The sequence below is a fragment of the Lithobates pipiens genome, unplaced genomic scaffold (genome assembly GCF_037356315.1).
Source record: "Lithobates pipiens isolate NorthernLeopardFrog02 unplaced genomic scaffold, aLitPip1_a1.2 Scaffold_19, whole genome shotgun sequence".
Taxonomy (NCBI): domain Eukaryota; kingdom Metazoa; phylum Chordata; class Amphibia; order Anura; family Ranidae; genus Lithobates; species Lithobates pipiens.
In genome coordinates, this window is record NW_027507764.1 from 346979653 (window position 1) to 346993790 (window position 14138).

Genomic DNA, 14138 nt, shown 5'->3' on the forward strand with positions numbered 1-14138 from the left:
CTACCCTTCCCCTCCCTGCATGTAAGCTCCGTTTGTGAGCCGCCAGTCCCCTCCCAGTCTAGCAACGTTCCAAGCAGTGCAAATATTACTGCACAAAACCACTGCAAACATTGCTGCACACAAGCACTGCCAGTCCCTCTGCTAGGATTACATTTAGTGTATACTGTATGCCATTTTGTAAAATTCATCTTCTAAATACCTTATTTCTTCTTCCCGATCAGCGGTCTCACGTGACCGCCCGTCGCTGTCTTCCTTCGATGTATGCACTAGAGAGGGAGGGTCACATGACTGCCCGGCAGATGTCAGGGAGATTTTGCCCTCTCCCTCCCGTAGTGCATACATCGGAGAAAGAGAGAGAGCAAAGGGCAGTCATGTGACTGCTGATCGGGAGAAGAAATAAGATATTTAGAATAAGAATTTTACAAAATGGCATATAGTATAATACTACAGGTTATGCTAGCAGAGGGGCTGGCAGTGCTTGTGTGCACTGCCTTAAGAACCCCTTTAACTGCCATTAAATATTAAAAATGGTACTGCATGTTTGTAAAATTAGATATTTTAAAGGCCAAGTTAACCTTTAAGACAATGTTACTTGGCACCATGTTGCTATGTAATATGGTGCCACATGGACCCACTCCAAAAAAGGCATGTGCAGGAGTGACGTCATCCTGTGCGGGCCAATGAAGACTGCCAAAGAACGACAATGACAAGGGACAGGGGACCATTGAAAGAAAGGTACGTTTAGGTTCACTTTAATCTACGATTTTATATACATGCAGTTTAATTTGTCAGCACAGAATAATGTACTGAATCTTGCATCTCCATCTGCAATGTAATCCCATTCGTGGACTTGTACTGTGCAAAAAATGTAATGCATTTATAGAGATAAGATGAGTTAAGGATACCAATTGTGCTGCTGAAAAGATATAAAATATATACTATACTAATAGATTTTTTTTATTTTTTCAGTGAAAGATCCATATCCTCTGTAATTTGACTCTTCTCACCTATGTGGCACTTTTTAGCAAAGCATGACATTTCACAAGGCTGAGCCATCTCATAAGTCTTGCTTTTATGTGGATATGGGTAAAGGGCTGACCAGGGACTTTTAGTATATGTGAATATATTTGCATTTCCAGGGTCAGGCATTTCTCACTAGCTTAGGTGCTCCTTGAAGCCCCCAGCTCCCAGACACACTGACTGATATGCAGAAGGCCATCGACATGCTGCAGTAAAGACCTGTCTCTCCACACTCAAGAAAACCGTATAGCCTTCTCTTTAGCTGTAGATGAATTTAGGATATCTTTAGTATGAATGTAATAAATATATGCTAGAAAGAACGTGATTTTTTTTTTTCAAACTTAGAGGGCAATCGTTTAAAGAAAATCATGGTTTCAAACAAGGTAAGTCCTGCTTAAATTCTTTAGTTACCATGGCTTCTAAATTTTTAGTTATTTCCTTTTAACACATTGACATTCCTGCTATATTTTGAAAGTGTATGGTAAATCTGAGGACTGTATGGGTTTTTTTTTTCATTTTTTTTTTTCAGCACTGTAGAGTGTAAAATACTTGTTTTGTTGTTTTATCTCACCTGTATATGCAAAAAAAATTTCAGGTTCCTTACTTCAGGCTGATGTAAAATGAACAGTGTCATCAATACAGTAACTAATATACAAATGGAATTCTTGGCTGCATAGGCCATTTCATTGAAGGTGGAGGCACCTACGTTTTGATGTCCATACTTAATTTATTTTTGTGCAGAAAACATTAGATCATACAGAAAAACAATCTTGGGATGATATAGGTTTAAAGAAAACTGCCATGAGAAAAGTAGCAAGCTGGGGCTAATACTTGGCACTACTCCAGGGGGCAGCTTTAAAAAAGAAACAACTGGGAGACCATTGACTGATATAGGCAAGTGTTCAGCTTTAGATATATTTTAACTTGTTTTAATATGTCAGCGTCTACTCGTATTTTGATATTATTCTTGTACTAAGTTTTAGGTTTTCTTTACATAAATTATTGTTGCCCATATTTTTTTCAAAGGTAATTCAGTTCTTTGTGAGTGTAGGGTAATATGCAGTATAGAGCTGGATCACAAAATCTGGTGCAAAAATCTTTCTTTATATCTATCTTCATATGACAACTAAACAGGTTCCAGCTTTTAAAGCCCAGTTACAGAAAATGGGGCAGTTGCTCACAGTAACCAATGGACTTGTAAGTTAAAAAGGGAAGCAGTCAAATTTGCTGACACACTGAGCAACAGCTGCAGTTTTTCAGTAAATCTGACGTTGTACATTAAAGGAAATAATCCATACCAGGTTTCCTTTACCCAATTTTTAGACCTTTTGATACATAAAATTGTTATCTTTTTGAATCCACTACTCTACGTGCTAAATTGTTTGCCATGCATCTAAACTAAAGCAAAGCATTTAAGGGGTAGTGTGTTTGGGGTGTTTTTAGGACCTATATACACTTTTTTATTTAAATTTTTATTTTATTTTTTCCCTTTTTAGACAATGCATATAACGTGTTTAGGATATTTGAATTGCTTCCCAGCACACTATAGGCAGCACATGGCAATGTTGCAATTTAAAAAACAAAACAAAAAAAAAACTGTTGGGACTTTAAGGATGGTAGGTACATTGCCAGCCCATCAATTTTGAATGGGCTGTCTTAGCGCAGCGCACGTTAAAATATGACATTCAGATTACAAAGGTGTAGATGGGCCATTACTGTAAAAGTGGATCCCTGCGTCAGATAACCCATATTAGATTAATCGGATTTTTGTAGAGCACATAGGTGTTTTTGTTAATTTTTGTCTTGGTGAACTTTGATTCACATTTAATAACATTGAAAGATAATATTATATTGCAGTTGAAATCTGAGATCCTTGTAGACTTTCTACCTCTGATTAAACAATGGGAAATCAGGTTAAGGGATATGCTACATATGGGTTACAGGCAGTGGTTTGCTTTGATATCAAAGTGTAGCAGAGCTCCTAAGGAGTAATCTATTTCTGGGAAAGTTGGTCTTTGTATTGAAAGAATATTGTTAAAAAGGTGTCAGAATGTAAGGTTGCAAAGAACAGCTGTTGCCTTCTGTACTGTGGTTACTTCCTCTATTCTTGGGGAAAATGTACCTCCAAGCTTTTGCAGAGGAGCTCTGTTAATAGAAAAGACACGTTTTTACCCTTTCACAAACTCTCAAAGTACTAGGTCATTTTATTGCAAGACAAAAAGATATGCACACATTACAAAATAAGCAAGCCTACACATCTGTGGTTGAGCAATAAAACGTTTCTTTTGGAACTTGTTCACTTGTTAAAGATGATAAAGTTCTAGCGGAAATATTTTGCTATATAAATGTCAGCAAAAAATTAAATATATTTAACACCTATCTGTCTTATTTCACATGGTGTTGTGAACAAACAGCAATATACCTAGTCCTCTGCAAAATTAAACCGCTTCATTATCCTGGTTGTATTTAGACAACTCTTAGTGTCAATGACCTGTGAACAGAAATGTATAGATTTCCCACAGCTAAGATGTAAATTTCTGTCATTAGGAGATCTATCACGTACCTGTGAAAATCATACTTGTGTATATATTGTGAAAAAAAGTTTTAGCTGTAACTTTTTTTTTAATCTGCTCCCACCCCTACATTTAGTATCCCTTACTACATGGATGAATTGTTGGAAATTAGCACCACACCAAATATCACAAATCCGTTTTACTATGGCCTTTGAAAAAACTAAGATTTATATTAGTTTTCCAGGTTCCACGTTATGAAAAATGAGAATAAAAATCAATAGTATCAGTTATATAATTTCAGAGCCCAGTTATTTGTGACTGCCCAGGGGGATTCATGGCACCAATTGGGCTCCAAGGGTTCACATGGCCCATAGTTCAAGTACTTGGTGCTCTTTTCTGTCTCAGGTTCTAGCCCAACATTCAAGCTACTTTTTGATCAAAGAGATGCACAGTAGTCCAGATGGCATTTATGTTTAGCTTAGTGGCAGTTGAAAGGGGTGGTAGGCAGGTGAGGCAACCAATGGTGCAGTTCGCCAGAAAAAGGGGAAATCAGAGTTCCTAAAACCTGTATTTGAGAATTACAGTTAAATGTTAGCCAGATAGTTTAGTTTAACCAGTAATAAGTGCAGTTATTTAAAAAAATCATTACATGCATTTTAAGTGCAATTGGTCTAAAAAATGTAGTTTTATTTAGTATCCATCTCCTGTAATGTCCTGTACAGTAACACTCAGACTTGGAAAGGAAGGAGGGGCATCAATCAGTCAGTCAGCTGGGATGATATAAATAGGATTTCAATAAACTTTTTCTAACAGGGGAAAAGAGATAAGCTTATCAAGTCTGTTGTGGATCCTTTAGAGCAGATTCATGTACAGTATGTGCATGCGGGTAGATGTACCTACACATTGTCTTACTATGCATATGCATTTCGGTGTACCAGAATGCAACGATGTAATCCATCTGTGCATTGAGTTGAAAAATAGAGGGATATGAATTAAGCTGCTTTTAAATGAATAGCATATATAATATAATATAATATATATATTATAATTTTTTTTTTTTTTTAGCAGAGCCCTTAGAGAATAAAATGGCGGTTGTTGCAACTTTTTTTATCTTGCATGGTATTTGTGCAGAAATTTTTCAGAAAAAAAAAAAGTTTCAAGCATTAAAAAAAAAAACCCAGTAAAGTTAGCTACATTTTTAGCATAATGTTGAAAGATTATGTAAATGGACACCTAACATGCCACTCTTCAAAATTGTGATAAAATCAGTTTCAGCTGCCTTAACCCTGCAACACTTCTCATGTGTTTAAAATCAAACAAAAAAAGGTGTGGCACTATTATTTTAGAGTGATTTTACACAGAAAAAAATGTTCACATACACCAAAGTCTGCCATGTCTTTTTCAGTGCTTCATAATTGTGCATCAACACTCATCTACTCCACTGCTCACCCCTTGTGGTTCACCTAGTTGTGCTTTACCCTTATATTTGTGACCCACACATATATAAGGGTCATAAAAAGCATGTGTCCCCTTTTTAAATTGGTTCCTCTTGGATCCATCTGCTATTCTTCACCCAAGTAAGTAGTCAGGTCCCCTTGAAATATAATCCTTGGCCCAGCAGGCTCCTTATATTCTCCATTCCAGTGTTATAGCATTAGGGCAAAGACAAAAGCAACATAGTGCTTTCAACTTTTAAAACACTTTATTAAAACCCATTCACATTTGTAGTACACTCACTTTTTAAAAGTGCTCAAGTGCACCACTTTGACAGCATCCAAACACTGCTGCTATTCAGGCTGGCTACTATAGATACCACCCTTCTGAGTTTCGCTAACCTCATCCAAGCTCCACCCTAATGTGTTCTGTCACCAGGACACGTCATTTCCTCAGGGGGAATTTTACTAAATGACAGATGAGTCGAGTCTAGTCTTGGTTGGCCATGCCATTTTCTTGAAGACTGTAATAAATGATTTCCTACCTGTGAAATCTTGTCTTCAGCAATAGGGATGAGTGTGTGTATATAGTGCAGTTAGTGTACAGTATATAATACAGTCAAGAGTACAGTTGTGCTCATAAGTTTACATACTCTGGCAGATACTTTTTGGCCATTTTTCAGAGAACACAAGCTTTTATTTCACTTGTGGTTAGTGTTTGGCTGAAGCCATTTATCAATCAACTGTTTACTCCTTTTTAAATCATAATGGCAACAGAAACTACCCAAATGACCCTGATCAAAAGATTACATCCCCTGGTGATTTAGTACCGAGATAGAGAGAGCGCACTGACACCAGCACCGAGATAGAGCACTGATGCCAGCAACTCGCTGCGGGACCCAAAAATATGGGACACCGCTCAACCTCTTCAAACAGGAGGGTATGGGCATATAGTACGGTGGGCTTTTTTGTACAAGGAAGTGAGCCAAAGATAGAAAAAAGGTCTGTGTGCTCGATTAAATAAATCGTTTATAGAGTTATGCATATACATGGTCTACTGGTCACATGTGTTGAATTCCCCCTGAGATCCATGCTTCATTCATTTTTATAAATGTGAGGTAGTCAACACTGTTGTGAGCTAGGCGAGTGCGCTTATCAGTCACGATCCCCCCCCCCCCCTGCTGCGCTGAACATCCTTTCTGACAGGACACTGGATGAGGGGCAAGCCAAAAGTTCCATTGCAAATTGGGCAAGCTCTGGTCAGAGGTCAAGCCTGCCCACCCAGTAGTCCAGGGGTTCATCACTTCTCAGAGCGTCCACATCGGCCGTTAACCCGATGTAATCAGACACCTGTCGGTCTGCGTGTTCCCTGATGCTGGATCCGGATGAGACCTGTCAATGGGTCCGCTGAAAGAATTACCTCATATCAGAAGTCACCAACAGATCTTCAAACAGCCCTCTTCTTGCAGGCGCTGTTGGATTGGTATCCGCAACTCTTTCTCTGGGAGTGGGAATTCCTCCTCCTGCCAGCGCACGCGAAAGCAGAATGCAGCATTTCTCGATGTAAGGCCTGGAAGTGCTCCATTTTTACGGCCCTCTGTGATGGTGGTAACACTTCTGCCATTTTCTGTTTGTACCGGGGGTCTAAGTACGTTGACGCCCAGTACTGGTCCTTGACCTTTATGCTTTTTATACTGGGGTCCCTGTCAAAACACTGAAGCATGAAGGCCCCCATTTGCCCTAAACTGGAAGCGGTGTGGTGGCCTGGCTCCTGTTCATCATCCAGGATAATGTCATCCTCCTCGTTTTCCCCTCCCCATCCACGCACAAAAACAGGAATCCCAGAAAGGTTTAAAGCATGCTCTTCTTGCGCCTCCTCATCCGCCCCAGCACCATCCTCCTCTGACTCCTGTTCAGACTCCTGTTGCTGTCTGAGTAGCCCCCCCTGGGAATTCATCCAGCATTGCGACTTCCTCATCTTCCTGCTCCTGCTCCTCCACGGCTGGATCAATGACACAACGCAAGGCATGCTCTATAAAGAAGGCATAAGGTACCATGTCACTGGTGCCATGGCTGCGACTGACCAGTTTGGTGATCTCATCAAATGGCCGCAGAAGTTTGCATGCGTCGGGCATGAGCAGCCACTGGCACGGTGAAAAAAAACCAAGCTCTCCAGAACCTGTTCTGCCGCAGGGTTCGTACAGGTAGTAGTTAACTGCATGTTTCTGCTGGAGCAGTCTATCAAGCATATAGAAGGTTGAGTTCCATTGCGTCGGGCAATCGCAAATAAGACATCTGGCTGGCAGATTGTGTCGCCGCTGAATGTCAGCAAGGCGAGCCATGGCCGTGTAAGATCTTCTGAAATGGGCCAAGATTTTCCTTGCCTGCCGCAAGATGTCCTGGAACCCAGGGTATTGGACAACGAATCGCTGCACGACCAAGTTTAAGACGTGTGCCATGCATGGCACGTGTGTAATTTTGCCCTGTTTCAATGTGCTAAGCAGATTGGCACCGTTGTCACACACCACTTTACCAACTGTCAAATTGGGCGGTGTTAGCCACTGATCTGCCTGTGAAAGCAAAGCTGAAAGGAGTGCAGGGCCAGTGTGACTCTTGGCTTCCAGGCACAACAGACGCAGCAGAGCATGGCAACGTCTCACCTGGCATGTCGAATAGGTTCTGGGGATCTTGGGCGGCGCAGCGGAAAAGGAGGAGTCAGCCAAGGAGGAGAAGGGAGGTGGATGGAGTAGGAGGACTCGAAGAAGAGCCAGGCCTGCATGCAATCCGTGGCCATAAAACCAAATCTACACGGGTGCCACGGGTTACATGCTTGACGGCAGTCAGAAGGTTCACCCAGTGGGCAGTAAAAGTTATATACCTTCCCTGCCCGTGTTTGCTAGACCACGTGTCTGTGGTCAGATGTATCTTGGCACTGACACTGTGTGCCAGAGATACATTCACTTGCCGCTGAACATGGCCATATAGCTCTGGGATGCCCTTCTGTGAGAAATACTTCCTTCCTGGGACCTTCCATTGTGGTGTTCCAATGGCCACAAATTTTCGAAAGGCCTCAGAGTCCACCAGTTTATATAGCAGTAGTTGGCGGGCTATCGGTTCTGACAAGCCAGCCGTCAACCGTTGGGCAAGAGGGTTATCTGGCGTCGTCATTTTTTTACGCTCGAACATTTGGCCCACGGAAGCCTGCCTTTTTCCAGAAAAACTTGAGGATGGCATGATGGAAGGTGGAGTGGAGGACATTTGTGAGGAGAGAGGAGAAGTAAAAGACGAGGCTGGATGGTGAGAGCCTGGAGTGTGGCTTTGTGTGTTCCGTTGCTCTCACTGGGCTCGGTGATGGCAGCTCATGTGCCTTCTTAAGGCGGTCATCCCTAGGTGAGTGTTGGGCTTACCGCGACTTATGCGTTTACTGCAAAGATTGCAGATTGCAACACTATTGTCAGCAGCGGACACGTTAAAAAAAAGCCCACACTGCGGAGCCATGTGCCGCCATCCTGGGAGCGTCAGATGTGACCGTACATGGTTGATACCTCCCTCCTGATACGCTAGCAGTCTGGTTTGTCCCTGCTGTGCAATCTAAGTTCCGCCTGCTTCTCCTCCCTATCTGCTCGTCCATATCTCCCTCTGAACTCCCCTCCTCTTCCACTCTTATGGGCATCCACGTGACATCACTAGACACGTCATTAGCTACGTCACCTTCCCCACCACTATAATTAGAGATATCGGAGTAGGCAGCAACACCGGGGACCAACCTCCTCCTTGGGCTGTTCTGGGTACTGTTGTCAGACTGCTGAGTGATGGTTGTTGCTACCTCCTCTTCCTGATCCAATGCCAAGAGTGGCTGCCCATCGGCAATGTCTTGTGATGGATCGGAAAACAATTCCTGTGACTCAAGCAGGGGGTATATGGTGGTGCTGTTAGTGGTAGTGTCTTTGGGGGTGCACACAGCAGAGAGTGAAGAAGAGGGTGCAGATCGAGAGGATGAGGAGGGTGCAAAAGAGTAAGGCTGAGTGAGCCACTCAACCAAGTCTGGTGCGTCCTTTGACGTAATCGTATGCACCTTCTGCAATTTACCACTTTGGCTCAAGCCTGTTGCTCCTGCCCTACCTCTACCAACCCTGCGGAAGGGCCTGCCTCCTGTCATTTTTTTTAAATGACCCTGTGACAAAAGTGTCTAGAGAAGCGCAGTATGTATGTTGAAGAAGGTATATAACACCCCGCTTCAATCTGTCGTTTTTGGGGGCCACTAGGCTATCACACCAGTTATAATACTTTTTTCTAATTGCATTTGTCACTCTTTGTAGTATCGCTGCAGAACTGCTCGGCAGTCACCATGCTGCACAGTGGAAATGCACTATACTATGCTTTCTATATGTGCAAGTATTTTATACGGGTATTGCACCCCCTATATACTGCACACCAAATAGTACACTTATACCAGTCTTTAAAAGGACCTTTGTGGATCTAGTAGCTAGTGATTTGCAGACTGTCCCTGCTCCAAACACCAAACTGTCCCTCAGTCCCTACACTGATCAAAGACAGCTGCAGAATTGGTCACCAGTCAGCTCAGCAGCACAGCAGTCAAGTATAATAGGCTTTCTATATTTGAAAGTATATTATATGTGTACAACCCTATATACTGTACACCTATACCAGTCCTTAAAAGGACCTTTGTGGACCTAGTAGCTAGTGATTTGGAGACTGTCCCTGCTCCAAACACCAAACTGTCCCTCCCTCCCTACACTGATAAAAGACAGCTGCAGAATTGGTCAGCAAGCACTCAGTAGCACAGCAGTCAGCAGTGCACCATAATATACTTGAAAGAAAGTATATTATAGGTGTATTACAACCCTATGTACTGTACACCTATACCAGTCCTCAAAAGGACTTTTGTAGACCTAATAGCAATAGCTAGTGATTAGACTGACTGTCCCTGCTCCACACAGCGTCCTTTCCCTACACTGACAAAAGACAGAATGTAAAATGGCCACCAGATCCGGTCTATTTTAAAAGGTAGGGGGTATGTCCATGTGCTGAAATGTCTCAATTGGCTGTCCTGTACCCCATGATGGATGGGTCAAAGTTCTTCACACTGTAAACAAATATGGCCACTGCAAACAGCGCCAGAAGTCCACTGGTTTGGTGAATCGCAAACGAGCAAAATTTGCCGCGAACTGCAAGGCCATCTCTCTTTTTTTTTTTAATATTAATCTTTATTAGAAAGTTTTTTTTGTTTTTTTTTCCATATGTTATACATACAAACATCCTTTTACAACATTTTAACAACAAAAAAAAAACAATGTTACCAATAAACCCATACAGGTTCCTACCATACCAGAGTCTGGGGTTTTAGAGAGGTGGGGTGGTCATGTTTATGTTTCCATACTCCAAAAGGAGAAATGAAATAACAAAATACAAACATTTAAACAATACCATAACACCCCCACATCCCCCCTTAACTATATTTCCACTACTTTCCATTTCTCCCATTAACTTAACCCTCCCTCCTTTTCTCCCCTTTTATTCCTCCCTCCCTCCTTCCCCTCCCCACTTGTGCTGTATTTATATTACTACCCTCTCGTGTTTCTCTCTTCGTTCCTTTTCACCATTCTCTTTAAGTCTAATTGTTTTTAATAATACAAACTCCCCTGTTCTTCCCTTCCCTACACCCTCCCACCTCCCCTCCCCCCGCATCTTCTTATGGTTCTTATACTTTATATTGGGGTATGCATCTCCTCTAACCAGTCTTGCCAGTTCTTATTAAACTCCTTTCGATTATTTTGTTTTACATATACTGCCCTCTCCTTACATAAATACTCATTTACAGCTCTCACCCAATCTTCTACTGTGGGGGCTAAGTTTGATTGCCATCTTCTAGTGATCATCCTCCTAGCATGAAACAAACATCTTATAATTACAATGGTGACTCCCCTTTTCTCTGCTCTCTCATTTCTGTACCCTAGAATACACGCCACCGCATTTAGTTCTATTACAGTCTCGAATTCTACTTAGTATCTCTACTACTCCTTTCCAATATCGAAATAGTTTAGGACACTTCCAGAACATATGTATTAAATTTCCCAACCCCCCACACCTAGGGCAACTGTCATCTGCTCTTTTACCAAATCTAAATAGCCTCTGGGGAGTATAGTACGCTCTGTTGATCACCATCAGGTGCGATATCTTATGAGGGGGAGAGACCGAAACCTTTGGACACAACTCCAGTATCGTTTTCCATTGTGCCTGAGTTATATTACCTACATCTTGCTCCCATCTCTCCTTCTCAACCCTACTCTTCCTCTCACCATTAATCTAATCTGTTTATCTAATTGGGAATAGAGTTTTGATATTAGCCCTTTAGTAGGTCCTGCTTGCGCTACCAGTTGTATCAACGGCAGCTCTTCCCACACTAATATCAGGTTTCCAACCTGTGCCTTTATAGCGTGCCTCACTTGTATATATGCATATAATGAATTTTGTGATATCTTAAATTCTGTTTGTAATTCCTCAAAGGATTTAATACCCATGCCTCTATATAAATTATTCAACCTTACAATACCACATTTTTCCCATTCTAAAATTTTGCCAACTCGCCATAATTCTTGTAGCTTCTTGTTATTCCATAGAGGGGTGTATTTAGTTATTTCCCTGTATCCCATTTTTTTTTTTGTCCGTATGCCATATCTTTAACATCATTATTACTGTAGGGCATCTATACTGAAATGAATCTGCTTCTAAGGCCTCAATCAGTGTCCTATGTGGCGAGCCTGTTAACACCAATCTCCCGTTTGGGCTTCCTCCATTCACCACCTCAATTCCCCCTAACTGTTGAAGTTGTGCTGACAAAAAATAACACTCTGGGTATGGGACTGCAAAGCCCCCCTCCTCTACCGGTAGCTGGAGTACCCGCAGACGCAGTCTGGCCTGTCCCCCCCTTCCATATCAATTCCCTGAACAACGTCTCGATCTTACTAAACCAGCTTCTGTTAATCCATAACGGGGAGTTATGTAAAATATAAAGAAGTTGGGGCATCCAAATCATTTTTGTCAAATTACATCTGCCAGCTACCGATAGAGGAAGCCGCCTCCATATAGCAGTTTTTTGTTTGAACTTAGCTAATAAAGGGACTAAATTATAACTTATAAATTGCTTGGGATCCTTAGTCAAAATAATTCCGAGATATTTCAATTTATCCACTATCACCATTTGGGGTACTCCTAATGTTGTTTGTTGGTCAGCCGAGTCCATTGGGAGACATTCCGACTTTTCCCAGTTAATCTCCAACCCAGTAAAATCACCAAACTCCTGCACTGTACCTATTGCTTTTGTCAAGGCATGTCCCATATCACCCAAAAATAACAAAATGTCATCTGCGTAGAGCGCTATTTTTTCCTCCCCAGATTTTCTTAGAAAACCGACTATCTCCCGGTTTGCCCTAATTGCACAGGCCAAGGGCGAAGAGTAGGGGTGACAATGGGCACCCCTGCCTCGTTCCTCTCCCTAGCTCTATTTTATCGGAAAGCTCATTATTAATTTTTAATCTAGCACAGGGTTTATCATATAACATCTTAATCCAACCAATAAAGGATGGGCCTAATCCAAATTTCTCCAATACTTTCCATATGTACCCCCATTCTACACTGTCAAATGCTTTTGTTAAGTCTAGTGCCACTACTGCACCCGGGGAGTCGTTATCTGTTGGAATCTGTAAGTTCAAGAAGGCTCTCCTAATATTCATGCTGGTTGACCTATTAGCTATAAATCCTGTTTGATCCACATGCACTAATCTTACTATAACTCGGTTAAGTCTAATTGCCAATACTTTGGCCAGTATCTTTGCATCGGTGCAAAGAAGAGAAATTGGTCTATACGCTGCTACATTTAATGGATCTTTACCTTCCTTATACAGTAAAATTATAATTGCCTCCATCATTGATAGAGGCAATTTGCCCTCCCCACTTGCTCCTCTTAATATTTCCAACAATTCAGGGAGCAGTATCTCGCCAAAATTTTTATAAACTTCAATCGGAAGGCCGTCTGGCCCAGGCGATTTTTGATTTGACATGCTTGCAACTGCTTCCTGAAGTTCTTTCAAAGTGATTGGGGCTTCCAACCCTTCTTTCTTCTTGTTTCAAACAGGGCACCTCTAGATGGCCCAGAAATGACTCCATCTGCTTATCCATCCCTATTTTCTGTGCAGTGTATAATTTTTTATAATATTCTCTGAATGCTTAACCTATACTCCCAGTTTCCGTTGTAACCACCCCCTCCGTTGTTCTAATCCCCGGAATTGAAGATGGGCCAGAATTACTCTTCACCAGTTGTGCTAATACTTTTCCCATGCTTTCCCCTTCTGCAAAGGAGACTTGGCGATAGAACATGCGTTGTATCTCTGCTTTTTTCAAGGCTATCAACCTGAATTCTTCTTGTTTATCTAGCCACAATTTTTCTTTTTCCAGGGTGGGATCACTAATATAATTCCTTTCAGCCTCCAGCACTTCTCTCCCTATACTCGCCTCCTGCTCTCTTGACTTTCTATTAGATTTTGCAATGGATTGAATCAGGAGTCCCCTCCAAAAATGCTTTCAAAGCATCCCATAACATTCCTGGACATACTGTACCTTGGTTGTTTTTTAAGAATTCTTTTAGTTCCGTCTGGATTTTCTCTAGACCTTCTCCTGGCTCTTTTTTTATTAGTTCTAACCACAGAGGGTTCAATTTCCATACCTTCTGTCCCCTCCGTTCCCTCATTTTTAAGGTTACTAACATTGGGGAGTGATCTGATATACCCCTGGGCTGATATTCTATCTTTTCCACCAGCTGTAGGGCCAAGTCATTCCCCAATGTCATGTCTATTCTGGACAACGTGGCATGCGAGGCCGAACGACAGCTATACTGCCGGGCTCCTTTGCTACTCAGTGTTTTATATTTTTTCTTTGTTTGAGTTATCTCCTGAACCCCATTCAATAGTACACACATATTTCCCCCCCCCCAACCTTCCCCCCTTTCTCCCCTCCCCCCTCCCAACAACCCTCCCCCCACCTACCCAGGTGATATTCAGGGGGCTTCTTAGTGACCTTATTCCACTCTTTTCACAACATATATGCCACATATCCCTGCTCCACTCCTTCCCGCCGTGTATTACCACTCTTCCCC

The 14138-nt window shown here is 42.0% G+C and overlaps 1 protein-coding gene across 1 annotated transcript in view; it reads left to right on the forward strand.

Moving 5' to 3' along the window:
- The first annotated feature begins 1099 nt into the window (after positions 1-1099).
- Positions 1100-14138, forward strand: part of LOC143996868 (uncharacterized) — a 127459-nt gene continuing 114420 nt past the window's right edge. The window contains exon 1 of the mRNA XM_077492158.1: positions 1100-1403. Within this exon, the coding sequence (XP_077348284.1) occupies positions 1389-1403 (15 nt within the window). The 5' untranslated portion in view covers positions 1100-1388. The remainder of the gene's footprint in view (positions 1404-14138) is intronic.